Source organism: Acartia tonsa, chromosome 8, assembly GCF_053477335.1.
Source record: "Acartia tonsa isolate MP-2025a chromosome 8, ASM5347733v1, whole genome shotgun sequence".
In the NCBI taxonomy this organism is placed as follows: domain Eukaryota; kingdom Metazoa; phylum Arthropoda; class Copepoda; order Calanoida; family Acartiidae; genus Acartia; species Acartia tonsa.
In genome coordinates, this window is record NC_137267.1 from 24,670,302 (window position 1) to 24,692,850 (window position 22,549).

A 22,549-nucleotide genomic window follows, 5' to 3' on the forward strand; every position below is an offset into this window, starting at 1 on the left:
AGCATTATTTAATATTATTAATTCTATGAATATTCAAGGTTGACAAAATTCATAAGTAACGAGGCCAAAAATTGTGGATAAACAAACGATAAAAAATCACAAAGCCTTTTACATACAATATATACATTTATATTGGTGTTTTGTAGCAAAACCAACAGATCAACAGATTTTTAGGGATGTTTTAGGGAAGGCTCAGTTTGGTTTTAGGTTGTATCCTATTATTATTGCATTTTGTACTAATAAAATAAGATATCATTTTTACTTTTAATGACGTCACATGTTGATTTTTTGAGCGACTTTCTCTCCTCACTTGCTTTGTAAAAATTTAACTTCTCTAAAGGCTTATTATAGCACAGTAGTAATAAAAAATAAAACTTTGAGTCTAATAAATCAGATTAAGCAAATTTTAATCTAACAAATTTTTAGATGTCTTTGCAAAATTTTTGTCTCTATTTAAGCAACGGGAAATGATATTTATAATAATGAAATGTATGATCATATATAGACAGTTTATGGTGTTGTAAAATATGTATTAACAAATTAAAAAGATTGTGTTCAGTAATATATTTTTCTAAATAATTATGAAATTATCAGACTGTCTTTTATACTGAAATATCATCTATTTTTTTAATATGATATTTGTTTCATTTTATGATCTAAAACAGGCATTTGACACAGTAAAATAAGCAATAATATTAACAAAATAGTAATATACTTTTCTAAAATTCAGGAACCAAGTTTGTTTATAACAAGCCAAGACAATGAATCAGATAATGGTGAGTTAATTGTATATTATTATATATGTGGTTTATTGCCATTTTTTTGTCTAAAAATTGCAAAAGTTTCAATAAAAAATGATAAAAACTTAGCCTTAAGAACACCCACTAATTTTTTAGAGTCAAAGCTTCTCAATATTTTTATATATCTACTATCTGCATGTCAATCAATTTGGATCATAATTCATTGTAGATATTAGCTGCTACTTAAGATAAACGGCTCGATTTATTATTCCTTGTCTGTAAGCGTTTAAGATAATTATGATCTTTCATTGAGAGGAAAAAGAACATGATTAAAAAAGAAAAAAAAATATGATTTTTTAGAATGTTTGACTATTTCTTTTTATGTCCTATAAATCAAGGACCATAAACAGAAAGTCACACAAATCTTACAGCCCATAAAATTGGCATAAAAACTTACTCGCACAAATTTTTCTACACACTCATGTTGCATAACATGGATCAGGATAGGAATTGGGAACATTGTTTAAGCAAATGGCAAAAGCTAAAACTACTACAAGGATGATTTTATAGCAGAAAAAAAAAGAAAAATCAACTAATACAATAAATAGCTTTTTAACCATATAAAAAAAAGTATAACAGTACAAAAAATATTACTTTTAATTAAAATTGTGTAAATAACTCGTCATATTTATCATACTTACCAAAAAAATAAGGACAGTACAGTCATAGATGCATAGAATTGAATATAAATGATTTAAAAATATAAAAGGCTCTAATAAATTATAGTAATTGGAGTATAATATTTATGATGTAAAACCAGAGTCGGGAGAAAATATTCTTTATATTATGTAATATTTTTTTGGAACTCTAAATGCAATTTAATTCTTAGTTTCTTTTATCACAAAAAAAAACAACTATATGTTGTTTTTTTAGTATAATTAATATGTTTAGTGTTCACCTTAATGTCTCAGAAGTATACATTCCTTTTTTTGAATAATTTATGAAATATGTCTTTATTTTTACTTTCATTTGTAAGTTCATCACCCTTTTCCCCCTTTAAAAGTTTTAGTCGAAAAAGATACATTGAAATTGCATGTCAACAAAAGGCTCTCAGTTTTGACGGGGCTCTGTGGAGCTTTCCAAAACCTTATTAATCTATAGGTTACCCGCTATGGCAAGGTTTTGAAGTTTTTTTTATAGAAACATCATTTTTTTAACAGATTCTGATACAGAACGAGAAGGTACTACTCCTCGTCCTGTTCAGCAACAAGCAAGTCTGGCGCAACCTCTTCTACCATCAACTATCTGCTCAGGTAAACATGAGGCTTCTCTAAAAAGCAAATTTTCTAGATTTCTGTATCAGATGAGATAATACATTCATCTAGAAAGGGGATTGTAACTAAAAATGGGTTTTATTTTGATTTAATATCACACTGAAATGGTCGTAGTAAACTTTTTCACAGACCATTTTATCATGACCTATATAACATAGAATTTTAACTTTTTGATTGTGTTTCCATAATAATAGTGTGTATGTAATTATGTAATTTTAGCTTGGCACAATGTTAAATTCAAAAGTAAAAGTGTTTTGCATAACGTGAGACATTTTTACAAACATATTACTGTTTTTATTACATAATTAATGTGTTAACAAACAAGCTTTTTCATTATTTATTCATAAATACTGAATACTTTTACTACTTTTACATAAAAGCTTACTACAGGGGGTTTCAATTATGACAGGGGCAATTTCTCTTGGGAGGGTAGTGGTACCCTTCCCTAAAATAGTTGTAAACATTTCCTTAGACATTTTAAATGTTAAACATATTGTTATTTTGCAGCATTTGGAGAGATGATAAAGTTGCTAGACGACCCAGGAGTTTCCTCTGATGGTATAGCAGTATATGAAGCTGTTTATAAGGTATTAAATAAAGTAAAGGAGTTTCCTCTGATGGTATAGCAGTATATGAAGCTGTTTATAGGGTATCAAACAAAGTATAGTAGATTATTCTAACATCAATTATACAAGTTTATGAAGATGTTATTATTATTTTCTAATATCATTTAAAATTTTCAGATTATTTGGAGTTTTCTAGTAGAAGATTGTAACCTTTTCCTAAAACACTTCATGGAGAAATTAACAAGAGAAAATCAGGATGAAACATTTAGAACTATTAGAAGTCTTATAAGGTGAATTTTTATCATTACTGTTCAAAATCAGATTTATTTCCACCATATACAAACCAGTTATGACCTATGTAGACATACAATACCAACTGTAATCCATAGAAATATCTATGAGAAAATTCAATTCCTTAACCTATGCATTTTTTAGGTCAATTGTCCAAAAATCCTACTCTTTTTCAGGAAATTGAAGTTTAAGAATATTATTTTCAAATTTTTCATAATGTTTATCCCATACTATGTTTCAAATGTCAGACATTTCTTTTTTCCAAATAGTTTTAGTAAGAAGATTTGATGTGTTACAAGTATCAAATGCTTTACTGAGGTCATAAACACGCGTGAACAAGTATCAAATGCTCTGCTGAGATCATAAACACGCTTCATAAAGCAATAGATAGATATTATTCCCTCTGAGGCAAGTTTGCACTGTATTTGCTTCTCATTTAACAATTTTTATTTAATGATGTTTTATCTATAATTTGTTTACAAAAAAATGAGAATCTATTTAAAAATTAGAATGTAAATTATGTTTAATAAAATGTTATTTATTTATGTATATTAAATTTTATACATCTACTTATCGGAAAGAACACAGTAATAGTGTCTGACTGATTATGACGTAACAAAAAAGATAGCCAATGAGAGGCCACTATAAATTTTACCATTGGTCAATAACGGCCTCTCATTGGCTATTTTTTTTTGTTACGTTATATTCAGTCATATTGTCTGTGTTCATCGGAAAGATTCTTGATTATTATTGCTTTATTTTGTTTTATTAAGCACTCATGGCCGTAGTTATCCTTGTAATATCTATTATTCATAATTCTGTCTATATTTCCTCCTACACTTTGTTCATTTTATGTCTTTCATTCCGTGTAGGAATTTCATTTTAAACTTTATAAGAAGATTAAACTATGTAAATTCTATCAAAGAATCAAGTCGGCCATACGAGGAAGATATTTTTTTTAGGTATCTTGCAAAGATTTACATCCTTTGTTCGGCTATGAAAAGAACCCGCGCAACCTGGCCAATTGACTTTAGACCTCATGTTGAATAAAAGGATGCGGTCTAACAAATGCACGAACAAAATCAATGTTCCCTACGTCCACTTACGTTTTAATTATTGGTGTATTTATATCCGGCCGCCTATTTTTTGTGGGCTGTAAAAAGTTACCAAAAAATTACAATCCTTCGTATTTCTGACCTTATCCCTTTATACATTTATATAATTTTTACATAAACTTTACACTTAATACATTTATTCTAAAATATTTATATTTTTTAAGGTTTATCCCGAAACTTCCACAGCAAGCAGCGTTTTCACTCTACAATTATCTTATAGGTCAGTTTGGTTTTATTAATCTGCGTTGCAACGACTTCATTAGTTCATGTTAGATCGTTTTTGCCTCTATCCTGCGAAGTAACCTTTATTCTGCTTGAAACTACTTGATTAATATAGAGTTGTTGTTCCAGCTGTTAAACAGGTCTTAAGGGACTGACGATAGACAAACAAACACATGAAAAAAATACAACTGAATTAAAAATAGATAGGAAGATGGACAAATAAATAGACAGGCTTATAAAACAACATTATGTATAAACAGAACAAACATATAGGAAGTCAATTAGCTGACGAATGGATAGACAAAAACCCCAGAAAACATACAGAAATGTAGGGTTGCTTTGCTTCCAAGAAATAATTTTCTTATTTGCTAAATTTTGTGTGCATCCATACATAACACATAATTTGTTTGTAAACTGTTGAAATTTGTAAACTTTATAAAACTAGATTTAAAACATACTTAAATTCTAAAACACAGGATAATTAGTATATAAAATAAATTGTAGAAAAGGGCAGAAAATGGAAAAAAAATACTATGTAAAAAGTCAAAGAAGTTATCTCATTTTTATCTTAGTTCTTTTGGTTCTTTTAATTCAAAGTTACATAATAATTTCATTAAATCTTTTTCACACTATTTATTCTTTTTTCTTGCTAAAGTTTGTTGAATTTGTAAAAGTTTGTAATTGTTTAAATTGAGAATAGTTTTACCTACGATATACGAATATCAAATAATGTAAACTTTTTTGGAATGTTCTATGCTAGGCGGGGATAGGCTCTAATACTTTCTGAATTATCCTTTTTTAAATTCTTAAACATTCGTTAATGGTGATGACAGTTTTCCACAAAACCAAACCCACTGAGGGGGGTCATAGCGTTGCGAAGCCTTTACCTGCTGTGCCATAATCCTGTGGGGCTACCAAGTACCCAATAAACCTAACCTAACCTGACCCAAAGTAACAAACAAACTAATGAAAATCTACCGTAATCTATTTTGATTTTGTTTTCAAATAATTTGTGGATAGGGGATTACGGTGCTTAACAAGGCAATTTTAGGGAAAACGTCAAATCTAGTTTTCTTTCAGGTTACATTATGTTCTATGTGAGATCTCCCCGTGAGAATGGAGAGGATATGATCGGCTCTGCTCTTTCCCTCCTTTGGATGGTGGTTCATTCTGTACAGGGGATTATGTTTAAAGATCTCAAACAGATTCTTAGAAAAGAACAGGTGAGGTTTAGACTAGCGTAGCTGTTTTGAAGTTGGAATTAGTCTTATGGTAGATTTATAATTTGTCATAGGAGCATTGTTAAAAAAATCCAAACAGATATAGATTATTTAAAATAATTCGCATTAAATAATCATCGATTGTATTTTATTAATAAGGTCTCACACAAAAATATTTATCTTCAATATCTACATATATCAAAAGATATATTCCTAATTTTTATGCTAGATCTCCTAAGGTTTGATTTTTTATTAATTTCATTATTTTTAAAGCATATTTTTACTGTTTAATGGTTAGATGTATTATTGTAGTTACCTGCCTATGGATATAATTAATAAATTATCCTTATATCAGACTACCTGTCTCTGAATCTATTGATCTATGCATATATAAGCCAAATTACTTGTTTTTATCCAATGTTTTTCTATATTTAATGACCTTTTTTCTGCTCCTGTATATGTATAGAGTGTAGAGTGTTACTGTGAAAGTATAAAAAGTGTACTTATGTCTGATAATATAGTTCACAGGGGTAAGGAATTGAAAGTGTGAATTTCTGCTGCTAATTTTTTGGTAAAATTTGGGGGAGGGGGACTTTACCCCCAAGGCAACTAGGATAAAACAACAGATAAAATCCATAAAGAGCAGGTCGTAATGTTTTAGTGGTTTTAGGCTTTAGACGGACAGGCGTCGTCCTTCCTTCTAGTTTCAAAACAGAAAATGTCCTATAACCCTGTTTTTTTTTGTTTAGGTTGACGCTAGTATTTTGATTACAGCAAATGTTCCGTCTGCCAAGAAAATTGTTGTACACGGTCCAGAGGTAACATTAGAGTTTTTAATAGCGAAGCTACACTACAATTTGGATTGGCGTACCTCCACTACATTAAACCTAATACACAGTATGTATACACACACACACATACACACACACACACACACACACACACACACACACACACACACACACACACACACACTTACTTATACATACGCTTGCAATAGAGATACTTTACAATGGTTTCAAAAAATAAGTTTCAAATGCATGACTGATTTAAAGTAACACAAGAAGACAAAAAAAATCACTTTAGTAGATAGAAATATTTGATTTAAAAATCTGAGTTTTATGTTGTATTTGTATGTAATTATATTTGGGTCTAGTTAGTCTGTGTAATTAATGAAATTATATCAAATTAGATTACAGTTACACACACACACCCAAACACATAAATAAATAGAAAAAGATAGAGAGAGAGTGAGAGATAATTCATTGACCTGACCTTTATATACAAACAGAATCAAATAAAAATAAAACAGAAAAAATCATAATTACTAAATTTATATTACCTACACTTTAAAGAATAATTTCTGTTTAGAAGCAAAAAATACACTAGCAACTTTGAAATGGGTTCATTTACCTGTATAAATTTTCTTCCGTATGTGATTAATGTTCATAGATATTATGATTTTAATCAATTAATTATGATCTTAGGAACCGGAGGAAGGAGGAATTCCAAGCCAGTTTGCACTTCTGGAAGATACTCAATTTACCCAGGTAATGCTATACTTCTTATATGAAGTAGAAAGGTTTTGTTGTCTCTTTGTTAAGATCCCGCGATTCACTGAATCATTTAGGTTCTTCTTTTAGGATAGCTTTACTTATATCCTGGAAGTGCTTTAGTCTATTTTAATCTTAAAGGCTATTGTTATGCACCCAATCATTTAATTTAAAATTTTAATTCACCCTTGTCAAGGGCAGTTAGAATTCAATTAAATAATTTCTTTACATCTCAAGGTTGATTAATTGACAGATGTAATGAAAAATTTTCATGTCAGGGTGTAACCAACCCCCAGAATCCCCTAAAAGCACAATATTCAAATTGAATTACATTCCCCTTTTTTATATTTCCCACTTTTAAACAATCTCATTTTAATTATGCGCAGCAACATTTTATATGCAACTTGTGGCTATGATTGTACTTGTGGTGTATACCATTAAAAAAGAAAAAAAATCTGATTTAAAATTGTTAAAAATGCAACCTTGTAGAATTTGTATGGCCCAGGGCAACTTTCTAACTTTATCCAATTTTATGAAACTTTAGATTTGAATGGAGAAAGAAAAAGAATAAAAATTGTAGATATTCCTTTTTGATGCATATATGGTAATAGCTTCCAAATATGCATGTTTTTACACACCAACAAATATTTATTGACTCCAAAACATTGAACTTCTTAGAATTTAATCAAAAAAATAATTCAGTATACTCAATTATTTTTAATTTTATAGAATAACTTTTGCATGTTAATAATCAAATTAGACTGATTTATAATCATAGTAAGATTTAACTACTTTTGAGGAGGTTAGATCATCAACCTAAATTTCATATACTAACGGCTACGCCCCTATAGAGGCCTCTAGTGGCACTTGAGGAGGGGGTAGTCGAATTTGAAATCCCAATTTCTTATTTTAGATTTTTAAAGAAAAAGTAAAACAGAAAGGAGGGGGGGGGGTAATTTTTTCTCTTGGGAGGGTGGTGGTACCCTCCCCCAAAATAGTTATAAACCTTCCCGGGATCTATGAGAAGCTACACTGTTAAGGAGATCCCGATCGGTTTAGCGGTTATTGAGATCCTTCGTTACAAGCAAACACACATCATTTTACTTTATTATAAGGATATATTAACCCACCTCCACACATTTTTTTAGTTTGTGTTGTGTTGGAACCATCTTAAATATGGAGTGCAAATCTTTACCTTTAAAAATCTATGCAATGTGTACATAGTATGTGTGTACAATTTATTGGTGCTACTGTAACACTTTACTTTTATGTACTTGGTTGTTACTTACTTGTTTAGTTACAAATTTCAACAGATCAGAAACTTAAATATAATAAATCTATGGACATTTTGGATCGGTGGTAGCTCCTGAACTTTTTCGGCCCACTAAAATTGAATTATTGAGATTGTTTATTTCTACGTCTGAATAAGTCATATAATTAATACACTAGCAAAAACAAACTGCATTCTTACTGAGAATCTTTGTCACAAAATAGTAAATTTCATATCTGACAACCATTATATTTTGTATACATTTAACATTTATTTGCTTACTTATAAATGCATTTATTGGAGTTCGCAAATACTTTCCACGGGAAACATCACTTACGCATAAAGTCTCTTTTTTATTGCAAAATCATAATTGCAATAATTTACAATGTCATAATGGATGAATTCAAAATTACAAATAATTAAGAACAAAAAAAATCATCCATTCACTATTTTAAAAATAAAGATATTATGTTGGACATTTAATTTTGTTTAGTAATATTTAGACGACTGCTATAGTACACTGCTTTTCATCCATTCGTCCATTCGTCCAAAGGTGCATTTTTATAAATACAAAAAGTGAAAATGTTTTTTCTCTAAAAAATGCTCCTGATATAATTGTTTAAAAGAGATTAAAATCAGATTACAATTTCTTAAGTTTTTCCCTCTCCCTTTGGATAGGAATACATACCACTTTAGGTTTTTGTTTGTAGAAGTGAAAAGATAAATGGAGGGGGGCCCGGTGTTTTCTAGGGGAGATTTCTTTTGGGAGGTTGTTAATCTCCACTCCAAAATAGATAAGAAACCTTCCCGGGACATATAAAAAGTTTTACTGTAAAGATGGGCCATATCGATCCAGCGAAAAGAGAAATACAGACAAACATCCTGTTACTTTTTTTGTAAAATCATTTATTTTTTTTTATTTGTAGGTTATGAAAGAAGTATTGGAATATTTTGGAATAAAAGAATCCGAAGAGGATGAATACTATCTGGTTGATCATAAAACAAGTAAGCAACATCTTCAGAATATAGCTCCCATCTCCTTTAAAAACAAACGAGACTATTAGTTTTCAGAACTTTAAATAATGAACCATCGTCTGACCGTTTTTTAGATAGCTTTATCTTAACAGGCTGTCAATTCTTTTTAAAATAAAAAAGGAAGGGTACTCCAACAAACTGACACACATGAACAAAATTACCCCTTCTGTTGATTAATGAAACAGTTAGAAAGGCTAGGACACTGATATTTTGAACCTGCCATCCAAGATTTAATGAAATTATCAAAAGTTATTAAGTCAACGAATGAAAGAGCGTGTTCATAAATTTTTGAGGACTATAAAAAAAGTCCTATTTCTCCTCCTTTTCTTCTAGTTTATTAAACGTTTTACTTATGTCAACTAACATTAATTTTATAGTAATATCCTTATTAATCATTATTATTTACTAAGTATTTTATTTAATGAAATCTTCCAATTTTTAACATGTACAAAACGGCCTGCTTAATTGCTTCAAGATCCATGTCAGATCTATATAGGAAATAAATGTCTATAAACGAGCTCAAGTTTTCCAAGGAATATATGTATATTACTCATAGTGCTCCAATAATCCATAATAAACTCTCATTGGCTAGAACGATAAGACCCATTATTTTACTTTATTAAAAATAAATTAATTATTTTCATTTCATGTTGCTATTTACCTTATATTGATGTATTTAATTTCTAATCATAAAAAAGAAAATTTAAATTTATAATATAATAAATTTAAGAAAACTCTGTTTTAAAAGAATTCGATTGTGGCGACACTTTGTGTGTTCAAATATTAAACTAAAATTGTAATCATCATCATTAACCTTTTGGTGATGGTAATGTAAAGAAAAAAATATAATTTTAAAAATCTTTTTAAAATCATTTAAATTATTGAATATTTACTTTCTTTTAGATAGTAATGCCGGGTGAGGAAAATAGATTTATTGAGAAATAGATATGCATATAGAAAACTAGCCAATAGGGAGATAATTATATCGAGCCAACTCTAGTCAGTGCATATTTCTTAGTTCGCCTATAAATCTAAGTATGTCATTAAGTATGTCCGTACGCAGATTGTCGTTTCCCTGTGAGCACAGGGCTACCACATCATAAGATTTTTTTTACTGTTCTTTTCTTTTTGTTTATCTTTTTATAGCCTTTCTGTTAATTATATTCATTTAGTAAGATAAATAGATTATAATCTAAATAAGAAAAATGTTAATATGATAGTAGATAAGATATTGGTAAACAATTTTGGGAAACAAACACCATTAACATACAGATTAGGTCAACACTACATATTTATAGATTATAGATTACATTTTTGAAAGCAAAGCTTTTCTATAATAAAGGTCTGTACGTCCGTCCGTAAGTATGTAACGGTTAGCTCTTTTCGTTAATTTAGGCTTGTTAGAATTGTTTAATCGATTTCAAATGATGATTCGTGTAAAAATCGATGATTAAGAAAGCGTAACAATTATATCATCGTTTCTAGAAAGTCTGTACGTCCATTTAAATCATGCTGACTTTTAACCTTTTTGACAATATTTTTTTAATTATATAATTATACCTTTCATCTGATTTTTGGAACAATGATTCCTTGGACAACAATATCTTAAGCATCTCTATAATCAAGACCTAAAACAGTAAATTATAAGAATTAATTATGAATTTGTTTTTAGGAAAAATCCACAATCCTTGTCATTTTGTACGAGATTTCTACTTTTTTAAACGGAGTCAATACCCACAGCTCAGCCTGGTGCACAGAAAACCTGCAGGAAAAAATTTTAAAACTTTTATTAATTTTATAATGATTTACGTTTATTAAATTTGGTAAATTTCGAAATCCAATAGTTATATGAAATAGGAGAAATTTTGCCAATATAGATAATTATAAAATACATTCATTCATTATCTCCCCTACTTAAGGTTTTATATTTTGGACCAAAATATAAAGATGTATCCACCCCCTCCCCCATACCTTAACTAAAAATATCTGCTCCCCTATAAAAAGAAATTGAATGTATTTTGTTTTTATTGTACATTATAAGATATCTTATTTTTTAGTTAATATTTTTCATTTTAAAAGATTTTCAACAGTAGAATATGCATGAAAGTGAATGCAGTATTTAAATGAAGGTAGAGATATAAATGGAAAAAGATTAAGAATGTATAAAATGGGATAGGATGGGATATCTAATCCAGGACCTATTTCCTTTTTTTGTGGTGGCAAAGCTACTATAGAATTAATCATAGCTGTATGTCTTATGCTTTAGTAGAATAAAAAAACATATCCTGCTTTTATACATTATTTTGGACAGTTCCTTTTACTTTACTTTATAAGAGAGGACTGTTGTTAAGTTTATCCATCAGAAGAACTTCTAAAACTGAAAAAAACCAAAGACTGTTATGATTAGCTATCTATGGCCTTTAGGGAGCTTGGTGTCGCTTTGTGTTCTATTCCTGTCCACGCACCTTGAAACATACTACCCGTCTTAAATGCGGTGTAAAGCGTCCATTCGCCCCATAGACAACAAACACTTTGATTGCACGACCTTTGGATTAGAAGTCCTAACTGTGAAGGTAGGAACCCTTTTTTAACCTCCCCGACAAAGAGTTGAGCGCTACGTGTTGAGCCAGGGTCGCTGGTTTACTTATAAATATACATATTATATGCTGAATTTGTTATTTATGTATAATATCGGGGAAAGTTTACTGCCGCGCTATCTATGGTTATAACTGTCCGTATTTCAACATTCTTCCTATATCTCTTTCTCTCTACTTTTCCTTTCTTTCTTTCTCCTTACCTATCCTCTGTCTCTTTCTTTCTTTCTTTCTGCCTCTTGAGTCCAAATCTAATATTCATAGACTTTGAAATTAAACTGAATTTGAATGTAGTAGTGGTTTCCTCAAGGATAAGGAAACAAATTAACAAAAGTAAACAATATTTTTATTGAAATTTCTTGAATTAAAAATGGCTAATTGTCTTTCGTAGAAAAGACAACTCTTAAAAATGTGATCTTAATATTTAAGAAATCAGCATTTAATTACTTTGATTATCTAGCTTTTTCTTTTTATTTTTGTTACTTTAGAATTTAGTTAGGTTTGCCTTCCTAGTATAAGAATATGTAAAGGGATGGTTATTAAAAAAAAGTATTTCAAAATTATATTTTTACTAAAATTTCGTAGATTTTTCCTCAAGATTACATTTGCAGGCCTAAAAGTTTCTATTACGTGGATAATTTTCTTTGTCATGTTAAAAGAAATAGGATTAGAAGTCTTACTGTAAAAACAAATTAGAAGTACATTTGTCTACTTTTATAAATTGTCTATTCCCTTATCCCTGTAAAGGACCAATCCATTCCTTTTATAGGAAGGTTAAACCCCCCTGGGAATGAACGACATAGCTCTTGGGAAAAAGAGCCACAATTTAGAAAGAGAAAGTTGGTTTCAGTTTTATAAGAAGAAATCAGTTTTTTTAAACAAAATTATTAACTTTTCATTAGGATTTTATCACATAAAAAGGAAAATTTAAGCTTTTATATTTCCCATTAATTAGAAAATACTTTCAAAAGATTCTAATTATTTGATTCTGGATGGTCTTAAAGACCTTTAAAACAATGGTCTTGGAATGGTATGTTTCTAGAGGTTATAGAATTTAGGCATCTTTACATTAAAAGGCAGTAAGCTTTTTAAATTGAAAAGGCGAAAGTTACCTAAAGATTTCATTACCAAAGAATTTTACTTTTTTAACACTGCGATATTTTTAGTTAATAGAAGACCTTATTTTATAGAAAATAATTATTATCTATAGATAATAATAATTATTATAATAAAATTAAGAATTAAATATTTAAGATCTTATTTAACAGAAATTAGTCAATTAAAGAAATCCATAAATAATTAAAAGTTTTGAAATATGTTCAGATGCGTATGTTGAACTTCAGAAACAGGCATTCAGACTAAAGTTTGTGGAAATAGGAAAGTATAATAATATGCTCGCTCAGAGGGGTTGGCTTACCCCACAATTTAATGATTTGTTATCCCCTTATATTTATAATATTTATTTCTCTCATCGTATTATAAACAGCTTTACGCAGATATAAAATGTACAACTATGAGATTAAAACCAGTTTTTTTGGCCCCGATATGCCGAAGGCTCGGGCTAAAAAGCTGGTTTTATCTTATGATTGTACCTTTTTATATTCGTAGAAAACTGGATATAATACTATACTAAACATAATTTTTTCGCATGGATGAGAACCGGTTCTAATCCACCGGATATAAATCGGTTTCAAATGCATACGAGAAAAACTATTTTGTGATGACTGTCCGTAGGTATTGCCTGTCTAGCTGTGTAATTTTGTTAAAAAATAATGAAATAGATGTACCCCTATTTACCATTGACCCTATAATTCAACCTTATTGGTTTAAAGATTTGTCACCTTGCACTTTTAGGTATTTATAAAAAAAAATTCCACAAAAGTGTAGAGGAATCAATTTTAGTCGTTATCGAGATCTTTCCATGCAGAAAGACGGACATAAATGTTACAACTTTAAAATTGAGTACAATAAGCACATTTGTAAATTCTAAGTTAGCCCATCTGAGGGTTAAGTTCGGATCGAACTATAATAGAACATCATTTCATTTTCCAATTCTTCTCCCTACATTTATAATTTTTAGTGTAGCTACCCTACAATCTGAACAATACGCCTTTTTTGCTTTAAGATTTAGATAGCTTCTAATTTAAAAGTTTTGCTCATCTGTATAAAGGTCTAGATTGAGGACAGGAATGTAATAACCTAAACTATTATGAATAAATGCTTCTCATTCCTCTGCCCACAAGATTCACACTATGCTTAATAATAATAAGTTAAAGGTTATATCCTAAACTTTTATGAATAAATACATATCATTTCTCTGCCCGCGAGATTCACACTATGCTTAAAAATGACAAGTTCAAGGTTATATCCTAAACTTTTATGAATAAATACATCTCATTACTCTGCCAACAAGATTCAGAACACAGTAATAGTGTCTGACTGATTATGACGTAACAAAAAAAATTAGCCAATGAGAGGCCACTATAAATTTTACCATTGGTCAATAACGGCCTCTCATTGGCTAATTTTTTTTTGTTACGTCATAATTAGTCAGACACTATTACTGTGTTCCAAGATTCATATTATGCTTATATTACATAATAAGTTGAAGGTTATATCCTAAACTATTATGAATAAATGCTTCTCATTCCTCTGCCCACAAAATTCACACTATGTTTATAATACATAATAAGTTAGAGTTTATATCCTAAACTTTTATGAATAATTACTTCTTATTCTTCTACCCTCTCAAGAATCACACTATGCTTATAATATATGGTGAGTCGATGGTTATAAAACTTTTTATAGTTTTTCTATGTCACTTTAAATAAAGTGCTTAATTATAAATATGACTATGTGCAAACTATTTGCTGATAGGCCAATTTAAGTTTAGGGGTCCTCACCTCTTTTTTCAAATTTATCAAATGAACTTGACTATTATTCAACTGCTTTTTCTCCAATTTTATAACTCTAAATATGTCAGATCATATTTCATATATGTACTTTTGTCAATGGTTTCCTGTAAATTATGAATACTGTTGTAAAACTGTATGACACTTTATATGAAAAGTCAAGGCTGGAAATGGTTAATGGGGGTAATCAGGGATCTAAAGGGATAAAAAAATGGCAGATAAATTGATGTACATCCCCAAGAATGATGCATAGAATTTTACCTTCTGTAGATTACAATTAGTTGTTGAAACATTTGGACACTCAACTTAACTCAAGCAACCAATGAAAATTCACTAAAAGTCCCCAAATTTGTTGAGCCAACGTGGACATATCTTTGATTATGGTCACTAAATTCTTCCTTTCGTAGCTTATAATCTTTAATACAAGAATAATAGTCCATTCTTGTAATATGACGTCATCAGCCAAAAGTTTTTTTAATTTATCCCCTTTTTTAATAAGCACTATAAAGGACGTAAACCAAAATACATAACTTTTGTGTCACATTTGATTCCTGTGACGTCATATAATGAGGAAGATGAGAGGAGAAGTGGGAAAGAAAACCCCCTAAAAAAGAGATATATTAACTATTAGAGCATATTATACTGATATTCTGTACAGGCAAAGTAATGTTGATCTGGGGTATTTTAAAGAATGTGAGCCAGGTGGTACAAAGAGTTGTCTTTCTACACGAGGATTTAGTCAGGCTACCCGCTTTTCCTCGGAAGGCTTTGGAGGCGGAGCTTAATCTACATCATGGTGGTCAAATTGGAAAGGTGAGCAATTTTAATAATTAGGAATTTTTAATATCTATTCCAGCATCGCTTCAAAACCGGTACTCAGCGTTACTGAAAAAAAATCATATATATCATCGTATTGCCGACAATTTTCCACGAAAATTAAAATTAAAATTAAAAGGAAAATTCCAGTTTTCTTATCCCGTGCTTAGGTACCTCGGGCCTTACAAAAATGGTTTTAATCTTGTATTTTTTCATTATGATATCCGCAGAAAGCCGTCTATAATACGATGCGATAAATAACTATTCTTAATTAAAGCGGCATAATAGGGTTAAACCTGCATTATCTCCCAACACCCTTAAGAGAGCAAAATTTTATATTTACGTTCTTTGTCATCAAGTACTAGCTGTACATGTTCATTTTTGGCAAATGATAAATTGATGTACATCACAACTGATAATATAAAACTTACCCCTTATCTAGATTACAATTAGTGATTAATACGTTTGAACACTGAACTTAATGAAACTACCCATCAAAATTCAATAAAAGTCCCAAAACTTGTTAAGCCAACAAATAAGAAAAAGTGAAACTTTTGGGTCTAGTGTTATAAACACCCCAATGTTCCCTCCCTCCCGAATCACAGCATTTTCTTCTTTTTTAAGAATCAAAAATCTAAAATGAAATGAACAAAAGGGAGTGTGTATAAATATAAAGATTTCCGAGCAGTTAAACATTAATTGTCTCATGAAAAGGATATAAATAGGATATAAATGGTCGGGGGAAAGAAATAAATGCTACGACTACAACTTCCTTCCATTGTAGGCTCAGGACAGAAATAAAATATATTTTTAGTCGCAAAGCTTCTTTAGGAGCTTTCCCTCAAAGTGCCTTTCGAGCACTGACCCCCATGCCCTTATTTTTTTAACCAATTACATTTTGGAAAGTAAAAAATAAAATCTTTTATAAAATATAGTTATAAATTTTATATTAAAACAGTATTATAATGTTTTGAAGGAAAAAAATACGTAAAAATTATTCAAAAACATAATGCATAACAACCCTAGCATTTGTGATTCAACAACTTTTTTCATTTTGATATTTTCTTACCAGAACTAAATTGATATAATTATACTTTACTATGTTAATTTGCTTAATTATGTGCTAAATTTTATTTTATAAAGCAAATTTTAAAGCGCTGGAAAGTATCATGCGTTACGTCATAAAAAAACGTCTAAATACATCTCTATTTTAGGGGTTTCCGTTCCACTTCTTCTCTCATCCCTTCTTTTTTGACGTATTTTTTTGACTTCACAAATGAAACTTTCCGGCGCTTAAAGTTTTTTATATAAAAGAAATTGTCTAATTTGAATTAACCGCTAGAACTGTTTCTCTGACAATTATCCTATATTTTTTTATGAATAAAATAGACCATTTGTCTGTTTTAACCCTGGCCCTTTTTTTGGTACATTTTTATTCAAAAGTCAGATTTAAATTATTCACGGATTTCTTTCATTATTTTTTTTGTCCAAATGTTTATAAGCTTCTTCTATGCAATTGAATAAAAAATTTATTTCGAGTTTTCTGGCAAATATTTGCAATTTTTGACAGATTTTGCAAGTAGCAAGTAAGAACTCCTTTTTGCAAAGGATCCTATACAAACAATTTAATTCTAAGTACCCAGTAACGTCTTATGAAAGTTTGCATCCTTGTTTATCAACTATTTTTTAAATTAAGTTACTATTCATACAATAATACAAATTAGTAAAGTACATGTGGTATAATACAGGAAAGAAATAAAATTTTGTGAGATTTTTCACAGACAAAACACTGAAATAATATTGTCAAAAAGACAAATATATATATAACTACATACAAAATCAAGGGGCAGGAAAAATATTTTAGAAAACAGGCCAGATAATGATTTGATACTTAGTGAATTAGTTCATTTGGTATTTCCAAGCTTACAGTAATTCTGTAATAAATTCAAAAATATGTTATCAGAAAATTTTATGTCAAAAAGCCCAACTTTTACTAAAGGGTGAGCAAAAAAAATTTTTAAATAAAAATTGCGCGACTTGTGTTAATAGTAGAAAAATGTTATGCATACTGTTAGAACCGTTATGAACTCTATTTTTTTGGAAATATGAAAACGAATCCTAGGCATAGTTTAGGAGCTACGTGTTAAAATGTCCCAAATGGTTTAAAACTTGACTTGTGAGTAAATCATTAAAGATTAAAGTAAAGAAAGGGTGTGCAAAAACGCGTACGTTTTAAAAATTCAAACTCTTCAGCTTGTGTTCATAATAAAAAAAATGCTATTAATATTGTTAAAACCGTCATAGACTGTTTTTTTTTGCTGTTGGTAGTTTGTGAGCAATATTGAAAAATGTGAGAAAAGTTAAAAAATGAATCTGTTGAGTTTTAATTAGCAAGTCAAGTTTTAAGTCAGTTAGGATATTTTACCACATAGCAAAACAATGGTTTTTATATTTCCAAAAAATAGAGTTCATAGCGGTTCTAAGGGTTTGCATGACATTTTTCTACTTCTAACACAAGCCGTACATTTAGAATTTTAAAAAAGTACATATTTTTTTTCTCACACCCTTTACTTTAATCTGTAATCATTTACTCGCAAGTCAAGTTTTAAGTCAGTTGGTATATTTTACCACGCAGCTCATAAAATATACCTAGCACAGGAATCGTTTTTATATTTCCAAAAAATAGACTTCATAGCAGTTCTAACGGTATGCATAATATGTGTTTTATTGTTGTATGGAGTTTGAAGTGAATATTCAATTTCAAATGCAAATGCGCAAGTTTTCACGAAAACATATCTTGTTTAATTATTTTCAAAACTTGAACATTTGTTTATTTTTAGGAGCTCCAAGGTATGGATGTTCTGCACAAGTTTAACTGGATAAGGTAGTATATATTTATGACATCGTATTATAAATAGCTTTCCGCAAATATAAAATGTACAATTAAAAGATCAAAACCAGTTTCTTTAGCCCATAGATGCCAAAGGCACAGGCTAAAAAAAACTTGCTCCTTTTATTGTACATTTTTATAATGATAGAAAACTGGATATAATACAATGCTAGACATAATTTTTTCGTATGGATGAGGACCGGTTCTACTCCACCGGTTTCGAATGAATACGAGAAATATTAATAATATATTTTTAGACAAATATGGTGCAATCAAAAATTTTGGTTTCTGTGAAACGTTTGGCACTTTGAAAATCTTAAGATCTTATTTAAATGCAACTAAATAAGATATAAATTGTTTTTTAAAAAAATCTGTTTTGTTTAAGAAACAATGATATGTAGCACAAACAGTCAATTGCTTAAAATGAAAAAAGTTATTAGATCGTTTTTTTTTCTCTTCAATTTTTCTTTTTTGTGAAAACAATTAAATAATGGTAAATTTCTGTTTTAGGTTGATATCCCGAATGTTTGAGGCAATGGCTGGCAATTTTGTCCATCCTGAGGATATCCAACTATTTCTTAATGTTATCACAGGAAACAAATACAAAATAATGCATAATGAATTGCTACGCTCCGAAACTTATATATTGCTGCATTTACAACAATATGAAGAATAACAAGGATGACAACATCCATAAAAGCGAAGCACTGAAACGTTAGGACAAACGGACATTAACACTTGTATAGTAACTGAAAAATCGGAACATAAATGTATAAATGTCGAATCAAAATTGTAGGTAAATTTGTTGAAAAACTGCTTAAAAACAGGATAATGTTTATGGACATACTTACATTTTTTAACTTGATTATAGAGTTGCTTCGCTTATAATATTGTTCTTTGTTGTCCCAGGAATCAATATACAAAAAATTAGATCAAACGGATAATTAGATCACATAAAAATTTGTTGTTAAAAAAGTAGAAAAATCAACATGTTTAAATGGACGTACGGACATTCTGGTAATGATTATAGAGTTGCTACGCTTTCTAAATCGTACCTAACTACTTCAGGAATCATCATGCAAAGTTTGAAATCGATAGGATAATTCTAACATGCCTAAATTAACGGAAAAAGCTATCCGTTACGGACGTACGGACGGACGGACGGACGTACGGACGGACGGACGTACGGACGGACCGACCCTAATTATAGAAAAGCTTCGCTTTTAAAAATGAGATTTAAAATAGGAGTATTTTTTACACTGCAAAAAGCTGAAATAGGGTGTATATTTTGCTATCACTCCCGCATCCTAAAAAAATATTTAAAAAATTTTGTGGTACTCCCCAAATTATGTTCAACAAAATTTATAATAACAAGGATGACAACATCCATAAAAGCGAAGCTCTGAAACGGTAGGACAAACGGACATTAACACTTGTATAATGTCAGAACTGAATAATCAGAATGCGAATGTATAAGAGTCAAAGCAAAATTGTAAGTAAATTTGTTGAAAAACTGCTTGATACAGGATAATGATTATGGACATACTTACATTTTTAGGACTTGATTATAGAGTTGCTTCGCTTATAACATTGTACTTTGTTGTCCAAGGAATCAGTATACCAAAAATCGGCCTAATCGGATAATTAGGTCACTTACAAATTTGTTGTTAAAAATGGAAAAAAAATCAACATGTTTAAAATGGACGTACGGACATTCTGGTAATGATTATAGAGTTGCTACGCTTTCTAACTCGTACCTAACTATTACAGGAATCACCATGCAAAATTTGAAATCGATAGGACAATTCTAACATGCCTAAATTAACGAAAAAAGCTATTTAAAAAAGTAAAAAAAATCAACATGTTTAAAATGGACGTACGGACATTTTGGTGATGATTATAGAGTTGCTACGCTTTCTAAATCGTACCTAACTATTAAAGGAATCACCATGCAAAATTTGAAATCGATAGGACAATTCTAACATGCCTAAATTAACGAAAAAAGCTATCCGTTACGGACGTACGGACGGACGGACGTACGGACGTACGGACGGACGGACCGACCCTAATTATAGAAAAGCTTCGCTTTTAAAAATACTGTAAGAAAAGTTTGGACGATTAAGATCTGAGAGTCCAAAATGTTAAATAAATGAGAGAACGTGTTTATAAAACTTTGGGGACAAGAATAATTTACATGCCATTGTCCCCTACCTCCTTGAGGTTAAAACATTTGTATTTGAATGTAACCAGGATCCCTTGCTATTCATCCAGACGAAGCCGCCATCCTTAGGAAAACAATTCAAATCAGAACATTTTAATAGATTTAAACATAGCAATTGTGGTTAAATAAAGCAAAACTGTTTTTAAAGTAATCATAATGACCATAAATTTTTCCTAATTCATAATTTTCTAGGACCAAAGTTTATTCATGAAGAAAAAGAGAAAATAGAAAGAGAGAGTATAGAGGGAGGGAGAGAGAGATATAGAAAGACAGTCAGAGACATACATAAAAAGAGAGAAATAGAGAGAGACAGAGAGAGAGAGAGACAGAGAGAGAGAGAGACAGAGAAAGAGAGACAGAGAGAAAGAGAGAGACAGAGAGAGAGATAAAGAAAGAGAGAGGAAAATCTTAGATAATTGGATTATCACATCACATCTTTAATCATACAGTTACATAGATAAAGTATTAAATAGAATATTTCATTTTTCTTAGTTCAAAGTATAGAATAAAAAGGAATATCTTTTAACACCTAATAAGGTAAAAGTAGTAAGGTTTTTTGTCTTTAGCTTAAGATTTTGACAACTACCGAACCGATTGAGTTCTCTACTTGAGAGAAGCTTCATAAAGGTCCTGGGTTGGATTTACAATATTTTCCTGTCCTTCACTACCACTCCGAATACAGAGCCCCTATAAGCTAAGGGCGTAGTCGCTAGTATAATCTTTATCTGGGTATAATTAAGTTTAGAATAAACCTGTCAAAAATGTATATAATAATACTTTTTCAATGAATGCTTTTTCTGCTAAACTTCGAAACTAAATAAAAAATCTATATTTTACATTATCTGTGGTATAATTTAGTTTATTATAAACCTCTGAACTAACCAAAATCCTTTTTTAGATAATATTTCTTAATCTTGCTTCTTTCATAATTTACAATTTTATACCGAAACTTGAATATTTTATTTTAAGACACATACAATAGCTTTAGAACAGTCTATACAAAGGTTTAAGTAAAAAAAAAACAACAACGATTGAATTGTTGAACTAGATATTCGAGTGCCGCAATTATCAATGCAACTCAGCAATTTAGGTAAGCAAATATAAAATGGACGTACTTACATAGCTTATTATAGAAATCTGGCTAAGCTACAGCTGAAAATTATTAAAAATGATAACTAGAGTTTGTAGGCTGCTTTCTGCTGCAAAGCGAATATTTTTATAGGGAAGCTCTTTATAGTGCATTTTAAAAAAATAACGCCTTACAATACAAATGACCAATAATATCCCAATACACAGACTAAATTACCAATGGTAGGCCAGTATACATTTATATCGACCATTAGTTGGGCAATATGATGTTATTTTTTGTAGGCACTATAAAAAGCTTCTTTTGCCGGCATCAACTGAAGAAGAATATAGTTTTGACTTGCTGCGGTTGTAAATTGTCGGCGTATGGTGACTGCGACTTTAGCTGCGAATATAACTATTTATATTTAGAAATATATTCAATGTGAGTGGATACCTTCTGGTGATGCCATCCTTGTTACAAATCTACACAAATAATATTTCAAATCAGCTGGTGACTGCAAGCATTGAGTTCCTTGTCAAACAATTATATATTCTACATAGGTAAACTTTATGAAATTATAAAAAATAGAATATTTCTCACTATTAAGATCTCGGAAAATTCTAATTCTTCTGAAGGGAAAACGCCTCTGGAAAAATTATCTAAGCAACTGGCTATACTTAAACATATAAACTAGCAGCTGT

General features: G+C 29.9%; 1 protein-coding gene across 1 annotated transcript in view; it reads left to right on the forward strand.

Annotated features, from left to right (window-relative positions):
- LOC145326530 (protein unc-80 homolog) overlaps positions 1-22,549 on the forward strand; it is a 151,422-nt gene that overhangs the window by 120,589 nt on the left and 8,284 nt on the right. The window contains exons 68-84 of the mRNA XM_080169901.1: positions 731-776; positions 1,961-2,053; positions 2,582-2,661; positions 2,818-2,930; positions 4,211-4,266; positions 5,349-5,491; positions 6,238-6,306; positions 6,976-7,038; positions 9,238-9,316; positions 11,019-11,111; positions 13,261-13,347; positions 15,511-15,665; positions 18,509-18,552; positions 19,069-19,148; positions 20,806-20,845; positions 21,825-21,869; positions 22,277-22,408. Coding sequence (XP_080026027.1) covers positions 731-776; positions 1,961-2,053; positions 2,582-2,661; positions 2,818-2,930; positions 4,211-4,266; positions 5,349-5,491; positions 6,238-6,306; positions 6,976-7,038; positions 9,238-9,316; positions 11,019-11,111; positions 13,261-13,347; positions 15,511-15,665; positions 18,509-18,552; positions 19,069-19,148; positions 20,806-20,845; positions 21,825-21,869; positions 22,277-22,408 — 1,418 coding nt within the window. The remainder of the gene's footprint in view (positions 1-730; positions 777-1,960; positions 2,054-2,581; positions 2,662-2,817; positions 2,931-4,210; positions 4,267-5,348; positions 5,492-6,237; positions 6,307-6,975; positions 7,039-9,237; positions 9,317-11,018; positions 11,112-13,260; positions 13,348-15,510; positions 15,666-18,508; positions 18,553-19,068; positions 19,149-20,805; positions 20,846-21,824; positions 21,870-22,276; positions 22,409-22,549) is intronic.